Here is a 17,356-nt window from a genome sequence, read left to right as displayed (position 1 = left end):
CATGGATTTCTCTCGCTTGAAAATAGTGCCGCAGCTTTTGACTCACAACCACAAGAGCAATGCATATACGAGCTTTTCGACTTGTGGATACCTTGTTTCTGCGTCCCGAAGTGAATGACTAATATAGTATACAAGGACATCTTTTCCTTCATCGACACAGACCAATACAGCCGCAACTGTTTCATCGGAGGCAGAGAGATATACTCGTAACGGCTCGCCAGCTAAGGGCCGAGTGAGAACTGGAGGATTCGTCAAGAATGTTTTTAGCTCTACGAATTTTTTTTCACAATCATCATTCCACTCGAAATGCGGGGATTTGGAAGCTTTTTCATTGCAAAGAAAAAAAGGGAGGCATCTCTTCGAGGATTGAGGGATGAACCTTCGAAGCGCAGCTATACATCCGGTAAGTTTTTGTAGGTCCTTGACAGATCTTGGGTTTTCTATTTCCAAGATTGCTCTTATCTGAGCTGGATCCGCCTCGATGCTTCTCTGAGTGACTAGGAATCCTAGGAATTTGCCCGCCGTAAGGCCGAACGAGCACTTGGCCGGGTTTAGTCGCATATTGTTAGCTCTCGCATTTTCAAATGTTTCACGAAGGTCTGTCACATGATCTGAGGAAACTTTGGATTTTGTAATCATGTCATCGACATATATCAGCATGTTCCTTCCTATTTGTGAGGAGAATATTTTATTTATCATCTGTTGAAATGTGGCACCCGCATTGATTAAACCGAAAGGCATTACCTTGTACCCAAAGACTCCCCTGTGCGTGATGAACGCAGTTTGTTTCCAATATTGGAAGTCCATTCTAATTTGATTATATCCTGAAAAGGCGTCCATAAAAGAGAGGAGTTCATTTCCCGCAGTAGCATCAATGAGTTGGTCGATATTCGGCAAAGGGTAAAAATCCTTGGGGCAAGCCCTATTAACATCCGAGTAATCAATGCACATTCTCCACTTCCTGTTGTTTTTCTTGACCAGGACCACGTTTGATATCCATGTGGGAAATTACACTGGTTCGATGAAACCGGTTTCGAGTAGCCGATCGACCTCTTGGTCGATAGCGGCTCTCTTCTCGGCAGAGAATATTCGGTGCTTTTGTCGCACACACCTGATGTCCTTACTGATGTGTAGCGAGTGTCATGCTACGACCTCAGAAAATTTCCTGATAAGGTTCGTGATTTCTCTCTTGAGATCTTCGGGAAAATTCTTGCCAATTCTTGTAGTTTTATCATGGTTTCCTTCAAACACTTCATTATCCTCAGTTTCTTCAACAGGAGAGCATGAATTACTCGTAGGTGTATCGACCAATTCCCTTGGGTCGATGTCGAGCACTTGGTTGACCTCTAAATCTTCATCTGTCTTTTTCCTTGGAGAAATAGTGGTTAGGTAGCACGGCCTAGCTGTTGCTTGATCACCCACCACTTCTCCTATACCAAAGTCTGTAGGAAACTTTATTTTCAAATGGAAGATGGAAGTGATAGCTCGAAGGGCGGTGATCGTCGTTCGGCCCAATATTGCGTTGAAACTAGAGGATGCGCTGATCACATGAAACTTGACCATTTCCAAATTTGGCATGGGGAGACCCAAAAAGTACCGGCATGTCGAAGGTTCCTACCACGTGTACCTCGTTCCCGGTAAATCCTTATAGAGGAGTACAAGCATTCTCTAGGCGCCGATCTCCGAGGTCCACCCGGGAGAAGGCATGGTGATATAGAACGTCCACAGAACTGCCATTGTCAACCAGCATCTTTTTAACCGTGTTGTTTCCCACCCGAGTTGTGATGACAAGGGCGTTCTGATGGCCCTCGATGAGATCAGGGCGATAATCATCATCCGAGAAGGAGATAATAGGAGAAGGGTTCATTCTGGAGCGTTTAGCCGTCGACGAATTGACACTTAACACCTCTCGAGCATAACTTTTTTGGGAATTATGGGACAACCCTCCAGCGGCAATGCCCCCAAAAATAACATCGATAACCCAATCATTTTCATATCTCTGGCGACGTCGAGGGGAATCATCCTGTCGCACATGATGCATAAGCTGCCCCCGGTGAATTTTTCCTTCGATAAGATTACTGAGTTGGAAACATTGTTCAGTCGTGTGGCCTGTATCCTCATGATAATCACAGTATTTAGAGCTCGAAGGACGCCCCGGTTTCATTGGTCTAGGCGGACGATAATCTGGTTCTGTTTTCAGGACTGCCAAAATGGTCGTTTTTTCCGCGTTAAGCTTGGTGAATTCCTTTTCTAGTCGACTTTGGGGTTGCCAACCCCTGTCTTTTCTACCTCTTGCCGAACGGTCAACTGTCCGACTTGGGGGCGACCTTCGACGCTCCTAGCATCTGTCACACAAGGGGGATCGCGGGCTATAGCCGCGTCGCCGTTCGTATCTAGAGGAGCGTCTAGGAGACTGGATGCAGCTCACTGCCTCTTGGAGCATCATGCGATGTTCTATGATTTGAAATGCTGATTGTAAGGTTTTTGGCCTTTTTCAAAGATTTCTTCTAGGAGCAGACCATGGTGTGATTTTTCGGTACCTGCTGTTAGGAAATTGACTGTCATCTGTTCAATTAGATCTGGAATTTCTGTTATTTCTTCTCTGAATCTAGTCAGGAAACTTCGGAGACTTTCTCCTGAACGTTAGTGCATTGTCATTAAGGAAGCCCGTGACTTTTATTCATTTATAGTTGTTGGAGAAACGGGCCTGAAATTTGCTTTTTAGCATGGTCCATGAATCAATAGATCGTGCTGGCAGATTGTTGTACCATCGAAGAGCTGTGCCTTGGAGACAAGTGGAGAAAAATTGGCACCGGGCGATTTCAGAGTGGCCGAAGAAGGTCATGCGACCGTCAAAAGTAATGAGAAATGCCAATGAGTCCGATGAACCGTCGAAATGGTCGAGGGCCGACATTTTTAACGTCCTGTCGATGCGTGCTTTTTCAAGAACCAGGGACAAAGGCCTCTCGCTGACAGTCTCGAAACCCGACTGATTACGCATTAAAGCACGCATCTGTGCCATTTCTTCTTGCATTTTGGAAAATTCTTCATGGGAAATAGAATCTGTGGATTCAGTTCGCTTTGGAACATCGGTTGTCGATACCGTGCGCTGTCGACGTTCGCGTGATTGCGAGTAAGTCGATTCTGCTGAAGGCTCATACTCGTAGTCGACATCGTCATCCTCGTCGTAGATTTCCTCATTTTGATTTCTAATCGACGCTTGTTAAAGTTCTCGGCGAAGGCGGTGAATCTCTCTCTGTCGCTCGAGTTTGGCTTGGAGGATCACAGTCTCGCGCTCGAGAGATTCGAGCTCTTCTTCAGACAGAGATAAATCTTCGTCTTTAGATCGAGGGATGACTTCCAGATCTTCCTCATTATGGGCCCTCGACCTTTCAACTTTCTCGAGATGGAGACGCATGTCGCTCGACAGGACTTTTTTGACTTTGGCTGTTTGAATTCTTACTCGCTGGTCAGATTTAAACTTTCTCTTCTTGTCTCGTCGATCTGAGCTCATTAAATTTAACGTTGATCTTGTGAAGCACCTTCCACGGGGGGAAAGAAACATTTCGGCTTCAAAGTCGATTGCTTGGGTGGCTCTTGGTCACCGTGATCTTTGTGGACGGTGGTGGTCTCAACAGCTTGTTGTTTCACCTGAGTTGGTCCGGCGGTTTCCAGATCAATTTCTTTAACAATCATTTCTTGGTTGGCTTTTTTAAAACAAGACCCCTCCTTCTAGCGCCAAATGTTAAGTCTCGAATGTTATTTAATACATAAGACTTAATCTTTTAGGAGCTCTTTCTTTAATCAATTAGTCAACCCCTTCAAATGGGATTAAACCCTTATATTTATAGATAGTCCAAAATGAGCTTTTTTTTACAATGTGGGTTTCTTGGGCCTTTTAATAAAGAGTTACAATACTATTTTCCTATATATCTTTGGGCCCATCTACGTAGGTCCAAAAGGAAGTATTGTAGTGTCTATTAACGACATGCCCTTTTCTTTATCAATACAATGATGTAATTAACTGTTCTAATTCTCTACAATGTGGGGAAGCAGTCTGTAACATATGCTCTATGTTCCATCTACGCTAATTCATTACTAGTTACACATATATAGGTAGATCGTTTCTGATCCTACACTAGTCATTCTCCTCATGTTCTTAATGTAGAGTGACTTTGTGCTCAGTAAGCTAACAATAATTGATTATGGATGTAATTACGTGGGATGCTAGTGGTTGCTAGTGTATTTTCCTGTTTACACTTGTCTTCTGTGTGTTTTACTCTTTGTTTTCTTATCTGAAAATGCTTGTTGTATAGAATTAATTTTGTATAAAATTTTATAAATAATGACATGTAGGTAACAAGCTCAATTAAAACACTCCACATCAATTATCATGTCATTATATACAAAATTATGTACACCTAGCATGCTCTTTCATGAATTCCAGTGTTTCGGTGTTGCTTCCCGACATACTCCCAGTTACTAGGGCCTGAACATAAGCAAACCTTTTTGTATAGCTCTGTTTTGTGTGAATAGAAGAATTTTATCTTTTATGAACTCACACTTTTATATTCTTAGAAGATATATATATATATATATATATATATATATATATTCTTCTTTTATGCTATTTGTGGTGCCATCTAAATCTAATTCAACATATCTCTTTATTTTTTTGTCAGGCTGGCAGTCCCAGATGTTAAGCATCACACCTTGTAGAGGTGTTTTGGCTATTTATTGCTGGCCCAAATGGTAAGGAGGTGAATATGAATGGATGTGTTGATAATTATTGAGCAGATGGGTGGTGTAACATCTTCAGTCGTGAGAAGGATGACGCATACTTGATGTCTCGTGGAAGCAACTTGTTACCCTGCTGTTAGACCCAGGGATGTGGTTTCTCATATTAGTTGGTTGATGGGGCGTGTGAAAATTATATGAATCAAGCATTGGAATTGATGAACCGTCAAAGGCCTTGGTTTGATAGGCGACTTTGGTGATCAGTTGTTAAGGGGTAACAAGGACAAGGAGTTTCGTTGGTGTTGATTATACTATGTTCTCCTATGCTGTTGTACGTCTTGTTTGGAAGCGTAAATCTTGTGGTCATGTCAATATTTATGGGGACATCATTGCTTGCTATGACAAGGACGATAAACAGTTCTTTAGAAGAGTACTAATCACAAGTAAGAAAGCAAACCCCCTTAGAAGTAAGTAGTCTTCACGGGAACGGAAGAACATGACAACTATATATTCAAGCTATAAAAACTTTACGAACCAAGTATCATGTGAGTCAACTTGTAGGAAATTGAACAATAGGAAACTCACCAAGCTGCGATACTTAAGACCACAAAACATTTCAAGATAACGACGGATCTCTATGCGATCAAGCTTGGAGACATGCTTCCAAAATCCATAAACTCCGCCCAAGGTCAACAACCTCTCCGAGTAGATTTCCCAAGTGTATCTACAGAATAAGAACACATTGTGTTCATTTAACATCATGAGGCTAACTAGAATACACAAGTAACATAATTTTATATGGAAAGACTTGTGTGCTTACTTCTCCTGGATGCGTTTCAGCCCTCTAGCTGAAATAGTCTCCCAGTGCGAAGGATCAATCTTGCACCTCTAGAAGAAATTAACAAGGATCTTAGCTGCTTGCTCGCCATGATAAGGGTCAATATGGAAACCAGACTGCCCATGAACAATGATCTCAGCTGGACCACCATGGAGGGTTGCAAACGTTGGCAAACCACAAGTCATTGCTTCAATAACAGTCAAACCAAAAGCCTCATAGAATGCAGGTTGCACAAAACCGCCCTTGGTATCAGCTATGCAACGATAAAGTTCACACATTTTCTTCATCTGTGCTTGTTCTTCCAAATCCTTTGAATCCTTCATTCGGTCTCCGCCAACAACTAGAAGGTTAACCAATTCACGTAGCTTGGTATTCTTAGCATGCAACTCAACAATTCCTGTCAAGTTCTTCACATTATCCAACCTTGACATAATGAACAGTATAGGCTTATTCCTGTCTTTTAAGACACAACTGCATTTGACAAAACAAAAATGTATTTCACATCAGATTCCATCCAATGTAGAAGAACTGTATTGACAAGTAATACGGAAATTACATGTGCTCTTTATTTTCGAGTGAATTAAAAAGAAGGTCCTCAATTTCAGGGTGAAGTGCTGTCAGCCTCCTTTTCTTTTCTGTGTAAGGGTAATAGACAGACGTGTCTGCACCAGGTGACACAATATTGAATTTTGGATCGAATACATCTATCCCGTGGACAACTCGGTACAATCCAGGCATGGCAAAGGCAGTATGACTCTCATACTGTCCAACTGTATCCTGACTACAAAGATAGAAATCATGCCATATACACTTAAAGATCCACTTGATAAATAAATTTAATTAATTGTTTACTACCTTCCAGCTATCTCCTGGAATGTACTGGTGATGATAAAATCGGTATGATTCATCGCAATGAGATCAGCTGTAAACTGACTAGAGAAGTGATACTTCTTATCAATTTTTTCCCAATAAATGTCAGAATCAGGGTTTTTTGTTTTCTCTAAAGCATGAGCAATAGTACACTGTATAAAATAACACTAACATATATAAGACAAGAGTCAATCAAGCATGTAGTTGCGGTCCAAACACATAATTCTAGGTTCATACCTGGGTAACACCTAATTTGTTAGCTAGCAATGATGCAACAAGATTTCCCTCACTGTAGTTGCCAATAATCAAATCTGGCTTGGCCTGCAACTCTAATGCAATTTCTTTGGCAACATCCTGGAAATTGTACAAGTTTAAAATCTTAGACAACTAGATATTAATGCAGAACCCAACATATCATGGAGAAATGAAGGACTATTGTGTGTCACCTCTGTGAAAGTCTCCATGTAGGGCCAAACTTCAAAGCGTGAGATCCATTTGCGTAAAATGCCCTTCTCGGTTCTAAAGGGTACTCGAAGTATATACGAGTGGTCAGCTCCAAACACTTTCTCAAGGCGCAAATTGCAAGTGGTACCTACTGCATCTAGCAGAAGGCATGTCACCTGAGCACAAAGCAATATCTAGTACTAAGAAAGAAAGCTTGGATAAGAAAGAAATGGAAAGAGCAATAAAGGATGTGACAGGATACTAGTAAAGAATCAGCAAAAAATCATGCACACTAACAATTAATATGCGAGGCATGATATCAAGTCCTTGCTCACGTTCCATTGCAGGAACTTGATCCAAAATGTAGACAACCTGGAGGAGAAGGTGATCAAATTAGAAAATCAACGTACATAGAAATAGAAATATATGTTTGATCTCTCTGTAATTACTCACCTGGCCACCAGGGTCAGGGTATCCCAAGACATTCTCTTGAGCAAAGTAACCATGAGGGGAGAGAATAACAACATTGAAGACCATTGGAATCTTCCTTAAAAATGTCTCAAGAGTGCATGCATCAGGGGCCCCAAGAAGATCCAGAAGCATATAAAACATTTCAGAAACATGTTCAGCAGTATCACCCCAACCCCACTCGAAACCAATCTCTTGGAACTTGTGCTCAAATTCAGAGTATGGTGTGTCTGATGGGAGTTTAGAGAGATATTCCCCAGCTTCCCTGAGCACAGCTTGGAGACCATTAACAGTTTGAACTCTGTTATTTAGCATCAACGTCTGCAGGAAATCACAAATTTATATTTCCTCAATACACTGTGTTTTCAATCGTATAATAAGTGTTTTAGTGTGTAATAAGTACCCTGCCGTTGTGATGATGGAGTCTGAGAAAATCAAAAAGTGGGTGCATGCTGTCCTTGTCATGGAACATTTTTGCCGAGAGATGCCTGTTGAGAAACTCAACACCATTTCCAATTGACTTGGTAAGCGTGTTGGGCGAGGAATAGAAGCAGTTAAGGGAGCAAAATCTAGCTCCAGGACTAAGTTGCCATTGCTTCTGCACAAATCAAAAGTATCATTGTATAGAATCTTCATCCCATTGACTAGACACTAATTTAGAACCAATAACAAAAAAAATAAAGATTAGTAAAAAGAGAATCAAACATACGATGCATTGACAAGTTCCTCTTTGATGTTAAGATAATCAGGCACAGTAAGTTCCTCAACAACAAGCTGATGGACATTAAGTCTTACATATTCCCACACACCAGGTCTGAGCCGGATAGCAAGTGCTACCCTCACCTGTGTAGACTATAACCTGTGTAGACTTGAGAACTTCTAGAAAGGTTTTAGATGAGTGGCTAAGGTATTAGAGGAAGGCCCCAACAGGATCATATATTTAACACTCCCCCCATTTATGGGTCGAAGAGTGAAACACATTAAATTGTGAGAATGTTGGGGGTGGCTGGGAATCAAACCTTAGTTCTCCCGTCAGCCTAAGCTCTGATACCATGTCAAGGAACCAATTACTCTAAAATTTTAAGGTGTTAGAGAATGAAATTATTCTAACAGGCATCTTCTAGTTTGAGCTTGTCTGTTTTGCTGATTGCTTCAAACTCACACAAAAGCTGGTGTGGTTTTAAGATTCCGTTTCCATGATGACTTTCGATTCTATAGTTTAGTTAATGAACCAATTTGTTAAAAATATTAAATTACAAATTAATAAAATAAACTGAGGAAGCATGAATACACACAAAAGAAGTATACATAATTGCGAATAATAGCATGAGATGATTAATAGTACCTTGACAAGAAAGATTTTGTTGCGATGATTAGACAAAGTTGAATCCAGACGTTCACGGAGGCTGTGCACTCCATTCAGAACAGAAATAGTATTTAATCTCGATACAAATTGAAAAATTATAAGTTATATACTTTAAGATTGATCGATTAAAAAATATATGCTAACTATTAATGAACAACTCGACTCGAGTCGAGTTCGACTCAGCTCGGTTCGTGAACAAATTTGGGCTCGGTTCGTTTATAAACTAGCCGAGCTTGAACATCGTCTTGGGCTCAGTTATTAAACTCGGTTTGGCTCGTTCGTTTGCGCCTATAACCAGAACGGTGTTCCATTTGCCATAATTTAATTTCAGAATTGATATTTTTGTTATTTGTTTCGGACAATTCAAAGCAAATACATGACGTAGAAAATACTGAAATTTAATATTTATTTAATTCTGAGAATACAGAAGTTCGAACTCCAAATCTTCCAGCAACACAAGAAAAAGGAACCACCGAACCAGAACCCCCGGTATTAACATCATCAACAAACAAAGGTGCAACTAAATTTCTACCAAAACTAACAGGGGTTGGTTAAAAGCTCAATCAAAACACAAGAGGGAGAAAAGACACAAGAAAAAACAGAATCCTCTTCATCAGAATCTCATTTTTTTCTGTTATATTGAAAACCTTGCCAAACTCTGCCTGAAGAGCATGATGAGTCTTGTTGGCTTCTACTCATCAACTGCAAGTGGAACTGATTCGGCCTGAAAAGCAAAGCATCCAAAAATCGAAAACTTCTTTAGAAGAATGTTACAAAAATATAGAACAATGTAACAACATTTTAACAATTAAAAGCATAAAAAAATTGGAAACTTGGGAGCAAAGTGTTGCTACCATACAAATAGTGGAACAGGATGCAGCATGTAAAGAATTATTGAACAACGAAAGAAACTCACCAACTGGCGATACTTAAGAGCATAAAACATTTCAAGATAACGACGGATCTCAAGGCGATCAAGCTTGGAGACATGTTTCCAGAATCCGTATACCCCGGCCAATGTCAATAGCCTTTCAGAGTAGATTTGCCAAGTGTATCTATGAAAACAAATAGATTGTTGGTGATATGAGGTCATTAGCTAGCCAATAAAAACATCAGAATGACTTTGGGCTTACTTCTCCTGGATACGTTTCAGGCCACCAGCTGAAATAGTCTCCCAATGAGATGGTTCAGTCTTGCACTTCTCGAAGAAACTAACAAGGAGCTCCGCCACTTGGTCACCATGATAAGGATCAATGTGGAAACCAGATTTTCCATGAACAATAATCTCAGCTGGACCACCGTAAACAGTTGCAAATGTTGGCAAACCGCAGGTCATGGCCTCAACAACAGTCAAACCGAAAGCCTCATAAAATGCAGGTTGCACGAAAGCACCCCGTGTGTCGGCTATATAACGATAAAGTTCACCATTCCTCAGACGGTTCATCTGAGAAGAGATCCATCTGAATTGACCATTCAACTTGTAGGTGTCAATAAGCTCATACATTTTCTTCATTTGTGCTTGTTCTTCCAAATCCTTTGATTCCTTCCTTCGGTCTCCTCCAACAACTACAAGGTTGACCAACTCACGTAGCTTGGGATTTTTAGCGTACCACTCAACAAATCCTGTTAAGTTCTTCACATTATCCAACCTTGCCATGGTGAACAGTATAGGCTTATTTTTATCCTTTATTACACACCTGACATTGACAACAACAACAACAAAAATCCAGTTACATGCTATATAATTTAGGCTAAAATGTGTGCACTAGTGAGAAAGAGGAAAATTACAGGTGTTCTTCATTCTCAACCGAACTATAGAGAAGGTCCTCTATCTCGGGGTGAAGTGCTGTAAGCCTCTTTTCCTTCTCCGTGTACGAGAAATAGACGGATGTGTCTGCACCTGGTGAGACAATGTTAAATTTTGGGTCGAATACATCTATCCCATGGACAACGCGGTACAGTCCAGGCATCGTAAAGGCAGTATGACTCTCATACTGTCCAATGGTATCCTTGCTACAATATTTAAAAACAACAAAACAGAACTTATAGTTAAAGATGCATCCTGTAAATAAATATATTTAGTAACAGTAAACAAATTGAGTTATGTACTACCTTCCAGCTATCTCCTGGAATGTACTGGTAATGATGAAATCAGTATGATTCATCGCAATAAGATCAGCTGTGAACTGACTGGAGAAGTGATACTTTTTATCAAATTTCTCCCAATAGATGTCCGAATCAGGATATTTTGTTTTCTCTAAAGCATGAGCAATGGTGCACTGCAACAAGTGACACTATTATAAAACAAGATTTGAACAAAATGTATTGAATATATCTTATTTATGAATCTAGGCTCTTACCTGGGTAACACCTAATTTGTGTGCTAGCAAAGATGCAACAAGATTACCCTCACTATAATTGCCAATAACCAAATCTGGCTTGGCCTGCAACTCTAGTGCCATTTCTTTTGCAACATCCTTAAAGGTGTACAGATCAAAATGCTCAGGTTACTTTATTATGTGGAGAACTGACCAAAAATGAGAAAATGAAATATTTGTGATAGTAACCTCTGTAAATGTCTCAATATATGGCCAAACTTCGAAGCGGGATATCCATTTGCGCAAAATTCCCTTTTCAGTTCTGAAGGGTACTCGAAGAATGTGTGAATGTTCAGCTCCATAAACTTTCTCAAGGCGCTGATTGCATGTTGTACCTACTGCATCCGGCAGAAGACGTGTCACCTGAGTACAGTAACAAAATTTGTATTGATGAAATGCACCCCATAAAACAAAGGAAAGTATAATTGGGCAAGAAAAAAAATATCAAAAAAATCATGCAACTAACAATTAGAATGCGAGGTACGATATCCAGTCCTTGCTCTTTTATACGCTTAATCATCTCTCGCTCCAATGCAGGAACTTGATCCAAAATGTAGACAACCTAATACAGTGAAGGAATAAAAAATCAGGACAATGGGCAGTCATAGCAGAAATGGAGATATATACTACCTTTTTGTGGAAACATACCTGGCCACCAGTGTCAGGATACCCCAAAACATTCTCCTGAGCAAAGTAACCATGAGGCGAGAGAATAACTACATTGAATACCATAGGGATCTTCCCCAAAAATGTCTCAAGAGTGCTTGCATCAGGGGCCTCCAGAAGGTCCAAAAGCATATGAAACATTTCAGTAACACGCTCAGCACTATCACCCCACCCTCTTTCAAAACCAATCTCTTGAAACTTGTGCTCAAATTCAGAGTATGGTGTGTCTGGTGGGAGTGTAGAGAGATATACCCCTGCTTTCCTCAGCATAGACTGGAGAGCATTCACATTTTGAACTCTGTTGTTCAGCATCAATGTCTGGTAGTGAAAACAAGGAAATTAACATTAAACAGTTTTTTTGAAATCCATATGGGATTCCTTCACATTTTAAATTTATTTCCATTACACTAAGTTTTGTGAGGAAAAATCTGTGTTGTGTTAGATGCTCATTTCAATGAGAACAGAAAATATGTTGGTCCTGCACATGAATGCTCTGTAATTATACTGCAATGTGATAAAAACTCCACCTCGAGGTTAAAAGATAGCACTGAAAGTTATTAAGTTCTAAGTACCTTTCCGTTGTAGTGGTGGAGCCGGAGAAAATCAAGAAGTGGGTGCATGCTATCCTTGTCATGAAACATTTTTGCAGAGAGATGCCTATTGAGGAACTCAACTCCATTCCCAATGGACTTGGTTAGCGTGGGGCGAGGGAAAGAAGCTGTGAATGGTTCAAAATCCAGCTCAAGGACAAAGTTTTCGTTGCTTCTGAATTATATCAAATCATTAAATACACTACATCATTGACTCGATACAAATTTGAAAACAAAATACACAAAAGTCACGGTAAGTAGGAAAATGTACGTACAATCCATTGACAAGCTCCTCTTTAAATTGAAGATATTCGGGTACACTTAGCTCCTCGACAACAAGCTGATGCACATTGACTCTTACATATTCCCACACACCAGGCCTGAGCCGGATAGCTAACGCTATCCAAGGAGAAGAGATTATGGCTTCCTATAGATACAGGTCAATGTTGATTAAGATGTATATATACATGTCTCTTTCTTTGTGCGCATCAATACTCAATTAACCAATTTTCACAATATTAATTGATCTATTTGCTAACCTGTATAGACTTGAGAACTTCTGCAAAGGCACCGTCCTCAAGTTTGGACTTTTCTTCTTTGCTGATTGCTTCAAATTCAGCTAGAAGCTGGTGAGGTTTCATGATTCCTTGTCCATGACTTTCAATTCTAGAATTCAAAGTACACCATATATTAGAAACTGGATAAAAACAGATTTTGGCCATTTTTACCACACTACAGTTTTTGAAAAATTTGTCCAAAATAGCAATGTTTAAACCGCAGGACTTTTATTGACTGGGATCCGCATCCCCATCATCTCCTTCAGGTGATATGCACCATCATATCTAATTTAGATATCTTTTGACTTTTTTTTTAAAATTATTATAACCAGTTAAGAGATGAGCATCTTCCATATGAGCATTTCATAGACAAGCATCAATGACATCAAATTAGAATCTCCGATGAAATTGTGTTATTTTATGACATACAAAGTTGAGATTGCGGTACCATGTTTATCATTTCTAAACAATCTTAAACATACACAAGTACAACAAACCTTTTAAAATGGTATGATCGTGGTGTTATGTGCATTATTCCTAAGCAAACTTGTACAAGCACAACTTTAAGAAACCTATTTACACATACTAAAGTAACAGGGATTAATACCTTGAAAGAAACATTAAGATTTCGTTACGATGATTTGCCAAAGTGGAATCCAGACGTTCCCGGAGGCTGTGAACTCGGGTGGGAGCAGGTTCAGCCATTATGAAATAAAACTTTGCAAACTACTTCCAATAAAAAACTCTCCAACAAATTTCTACTAAAAAAAGCAAACAACAAATGTTAGAGCATATGAGAACTAAGATACATGAGACACATCATTATATAGTACCAGCAACAGAGAATGGCTACAAAGTCAAACATCTTCGCCTAAAATTGATTTGATTTGTTCCAGAATTCTTTGAGATATAAAAATCAAACACCTTACGCAAGATGATACATATTTACTCAAATGAAGAAATAAAACACAAAAATAAATTCAATGAATAAAATAGGAAAAGTCTGCCAGTGACACAAAACACATAATGGAAACGTGGACCACTGACAGACAATGTTCTTACAATGTTGTGCAAGAAATCTAAAAATAAAATCCCAGACAAAACATAAGATTCTAGAATATGATGAATTTGTCAAGAAATATGTTTGACCATAATATGACCACCACTTGGTCAAACTCTTATATGTTTGAACCCCTGCTGTGAAGTAAAAGAGAAATTTTACACATCAAACAATGGCAGGTCAGAGGAAACTATTACATACATACATACATACACATGTGTGTTTATATCTTAATCCACATGAAGTTTGTTAAGCATTAAGCTACTCCAGGTTCTTGTGAATAATATTTTGTAGTGACCCAGATCTTCAACTTTTCATAAAAATTGTAATAAAAAAAAAAATTTAAAAGAGAGAATGAATTCAGCCATAAATAGAAAAAAGATTATCAAACTTTACTAAAATTGAAAAGTTGCAGAAGGAAAGTAGAAAGGAGCGAAATTAAGTCACTGAAAATCACATTTACACTGCAAACTACAGTACAAACACATCACATTGTGGGGGGGGGGGGTGTTGAGGGTCAAGAAACTAAAATTGATTACCTTTTTCTATATTTGATAATAATATATTAACCCAAGAAAATGGAAATAAGACAAAGGGGGGAGAGAAGAAATGAGAATAAGAGAAATGAAATGAGACGAGAAGGTATGTGATGAGAAGAGCAGAGGCATGCCCGCCCTTTATATACACAAAAATTAATGTACTGCTAGTATTGTGTTTGTTGAAGCAGTAAGTGGTATGATGAGGATATTGTTTTGGGATTAATTATTTCAAGTAGTATTAAATTAAATATTGTGTTTAGTACTAATTTGTACTAAATTTCTTAAAGAATATTTCAATCATTTATATATACCACGGGCTCTATCTTGTACATGCACATAGACTATTCATTTTATTTACAATCAACCCTAATTTACACATTCATCTCCAACCTCTTAATCAAATCAAACAAATTGTATTTTTGTTTCAAACTCAAAAAATAACGCCAGCGAAAAAGATAAAATGATGGTAGCATTCTCGGGGAATAATAACATTAATTGTCATTACTAACATCAATCATTATTCTCACATATCAACACCTTATCTAATCATCTTTTCTATTATCATCAAACATCTGTTCCGAATGCAATTCTAGGTTTCTATGGTGAGTGTGGTAGTTTGAATTCAGTGATTATGTCGCGAACGAATAGTTTTAGGGTTGTTTGGAAATTCAGGATGGATTTTTGGTTTCGATAAATGGTTGGTAGATTTATGCTTATACACTTAAATTTGGTTTTAGACGAGATAGGGTGGGTTTTTGGTTTCGATAAATAGTTGGTAGATTTATGCTTATGCTCTTAAATTTGGTTTGTAGACGAGATTGAGTATTAATAATTTTGTTATTCGAATTGAGTAAGAAATTGGGTAAGGAAGATGTATATAAATTAAGAACAATAGAGTATGCATGCTTTGTGATGATTTTTATCGAGTTTAATGGAGTTTTTGGTGAAAGTCGAATTATATAGTTCATCGGTTTTTTTTATTTGTTAATTTTGATGTTGGATACGAGTTTTGTTAGATGTTTAGAGTGAAAATAAATTGAAAACGATTTAAAATCAAGTGATTTTAACTATTAATAAGGCTTGCCATGCTCACCGAAATCTGGGTTTTCATAATCCGGCGACGACGTGTTCATCAATTTCCTATCACTTTGTTCCTCCTAGATGCCATTTGATCCTACAAATAATTTTGTTTTATGTATAAATTTGTTTTAGACATATATAGACAAAAATGCTGCTGTAAAATATTAGCGGTGTTAGCCTATTTGACGGAAATATTCATTTTGTAAAATGTTTAAATTACAAGTATACAAAATGAGAGTTTTTAAATTATAGTATTTGAAATGGTTTGACACACGAAGTACGCATGTACATACTACAATATTACTCCTGATAATTTGATCTTGAAGTTAATTTTAGATAATTATTTAAAATAAAATTTTAATATAAATTAAAGACATTTTTATAAATACAGGAAATTCAAATAATTTTTTTAAATTTAAGTTTAAAAACCTTTTACTCTGTTATTATCTGCAAAGCAGCTGGGAATTGGGATTAATAAATTAGTAAATCAGTGTCCTTATTCATACAATTGCACGCTAAGAACATATGCACCGGGAAGATCAAAACTTTGATCGATGAAATGAATCAATGAATTTTAACATAATCTTTATGCATTGGGAGTAAATTGATTCCATCCATTTGTGATACTCCATCAATTTATTAAGCTCTCCTTTGATTTTTGATGGAATTATCAACGGACTTCAATTACTATTCACACCAAAACTAACCTATTTTTAGTAGTATATTAAGTTTTTGTCAATCTCTTTCCTCCATTCTCTCTCCTGAAAATCATTTTTTAAGTCCAGCAAATAGTAATTCATGAATTGATTGAATTATATGGCTGCATAAAAGTTGAGTTAAAAAGTTCATTTATTATGAACAGTAATTGACTCCATCAATTTTATCAATGAATTGATGGATCAAAATTTTTTCATGGGTGCATATGCTCTAACCAATTGCTTAATACGAGTCTAATACCATTTACCGTCTCTGTTCTCGCTCCCATGTTCATCACGTTTTCTGATTTTTGTTAAAACAACCATTACAATTAAACAAATACTCTCCCCATTTTTTTAAAATGTATATCCGGCTTCATTTTTTACACCCAATTCGCAACTTTTTGATCGGATTGTTATAGAAGTAATATTTTTAAAAAGTTTTTTATTTTAGATTTATATCTGTTTTAAAATGATTTATAATATTAAATAAAAACATATTAAAATGTATGTACAAAGTCAGCGTTATACAATAAAAAATTAATCTGAGCATGTTTTGGAACTCAGTACTATATTATGTATTATTATGAAATCTGAGGAATTAATCAAGGCTGTACCTATCAAAAAATTATTGAATTTTTAATCTTCAACCGTGGTCTATTTTAAAAATTATAAATAAGAGTTGAAATATATGATATCCAATTTTGGTATGTCTATATAAAGTTGTTAGAATTAATTCACACTCTTCGTTCTCGTATCATAGTGAAAAATTTAGTTGAAGGCTTGAAGCTATCCCAATCAGCTACGAGGTTTAAATAAACAGTTGATGATTTTGGGGACAGTAAATCCTCAAGGGCGCGATGACGCTTAACTTTTTTTAATTTTGTTTTTATATTTATTTATCGATTTTATTGGTGAAACCAATTATATTTTCCTTCAAGTTAAAGTATGTGTTCCAAATCTTAATTATAGCTGATCATGACTTTATTTACATAATTATTGTTGAGTAGGGCAGATAAGGTACGTTCTTGATCGATAATATTTAGTCAAAATAATTTAAATTACAAC

General features: G+C 37.6%; 3 protein-coding genes across 4 annotated transcripts; all 3 read right to left on the bottom strand.

Moving 5' to 3' along the window:
- Positions 1-1,645: 1,645 nt before the first annotated feature.
- Positions 1,646-2,164, bottom strand: LOC141660383 (uncharacterized). Its single transcript, XM_074467366.1, has one exon. The coding sequence runs from the start codon at positions 2,162-2,164 to the stop codon at positions 1,646-1,648; it is 519 nt and encodes a 172-aa protein (XP_074323467.1).
- A 2,534-nt stretch (positions 2,165-4,698) lies between these two features.
- On the bottom strand, positions 4,699-8,524 carry LOC141724500 (sucrose synthase-like). Its single transcript, XM_074526665.1, has 10 exons — positions 8,067-8,524; positions 7,761-7,955; positions 7,343-7,678; positions 7,187-7,261; positions 6,892-7,065; positions 6,683-6,799; positions 6,431-6,597; positions 6,132-6,356; positions 5,558-6,046; positions 4,699-5,461 (listed from the first exon to the last, which is right to left on the bottom strand). Exons 2-9 carry the CDS (start codon positions 7,827-7,829, stop codon positions 5,626-5,628), a joined length of 1,584 nt encoding a protein of 527 aa, XP_074382766.1. The 5' UTR covers positions 7,830-7,955; positions 8,067-8,524; the 3' UTR covers positions 4,699-5,461; positions 5,558-5,625.
- A 581-nt stretch (positions 8,525-9,105) lies between these two features.
- Positions 9,106-14,667, bottom strand: LOC141724499 (sucrose synthase-like). 2 transcript variants are annotated; one of them, XM_074526662.1, is made up of 14 exons: positions 14,514-14,667; positions 13,522-13,675; positions 12,897-13,023; positions 12,633-12,784; positions 12,340-12,532; positions 11,750-12,085; positions 11,568-11,663; positions 11,291-11,464; positions 11,084-11,200; positions 10,836-11,002; positions 10,512-10,736; positions 9,857-10,420; positions 9,640-9,778; positions 9,106-9,447 (listed from the first exon to the last, which is right to left on the bottom strand). In XM_074526662.1, exons 2-14 carry the CDS (start codon positions 13,617-13,619, stop codon positions 9,415-9,417), a joined length of 2,421 nt encoding a protein of 806 aa, XP_074382763.1. In that variant the 5' UTR covers positions 13,620-13,675; positions 14,514-14,667; the 3' UTR covers positions 9,106-9,414. The 2 variants fall into 2 exon arrangements, with proteins under 2 accessions (XP_074382763.1, XP_074382764.1); XM_074526663.1 differs by having other exon boundaries at positions 13,522-13,672; positions 14,514-14,651.
- Between the last annotated feature and the right edge of the window lie 2,689 nt (positions 14,668-17,356).

Source organism: Apium graveolens, chromosome 5 (assembly GCF_009905375.1).
Source record: "Apium graveolens cultivar Ventura chromosome 5, ASM990537v1, whole genome shotgun sequence".
Classification (NCBI taxonomy): Eukaryota; Viridiplantae; Streptophyta; class Magnoliopsida; order Apiales; family Apiaceae; genus Apium; species Apium graveolens.
Note: the sequence above shows the minus strand (reverse complement) of the source record. Positions and strands in the feature narration are given on the sequence as shown.

Coding starts and splice junctions, on each gene's coding strand:
- LOC141724499 (XM_074526662.1), bottom strand. CDS start 13,619: ATGGCTGAACCTGCTCCCACCCGAGTTCACAGCCTCCGGGAACGTCTG. Junction 13,024..13,521: donor ATCTTAATGTTTCTTTCAAG/GTATTAATCCCT, acceptor TTTGAATTCTAG/AATTGAAAGTCATGGACAAG. Junction 12,086..12,339: donor TCCACCACTACAACGGAAAG/GTACTTAGAACT, acceptor TTTCACTACCAG/ACATTGATGCTGAACAACAG.
- LOC141724500 (XM_074526665.1), bottom strand. CDS start 7,829: ATGTTCCATGACAAGGACAGCATGCACCCACTTTTTGATTTTCTCAGA. Junction 7,679..7,760: donor TCCATCATCACAACGGCAGG/GTACTTATTACA, acceptor GATTTCCTGCAG/ACGTTGATGCTAAATAACAG. Junction 6,357..6,430: donor TTCCAGGAGATAGCTGGAAG/GTAGTAAACAAT, acceptor CTATCTTTGTAG/TCAGGATACAGTTGGACAGT.
- LOC141660383 (XM_074467366.1), bottom strand. CDS start 2,164: ATGAAACCGGGGCGTCCTTCGAGCTCTAAATACTGTGATTATCATGAG.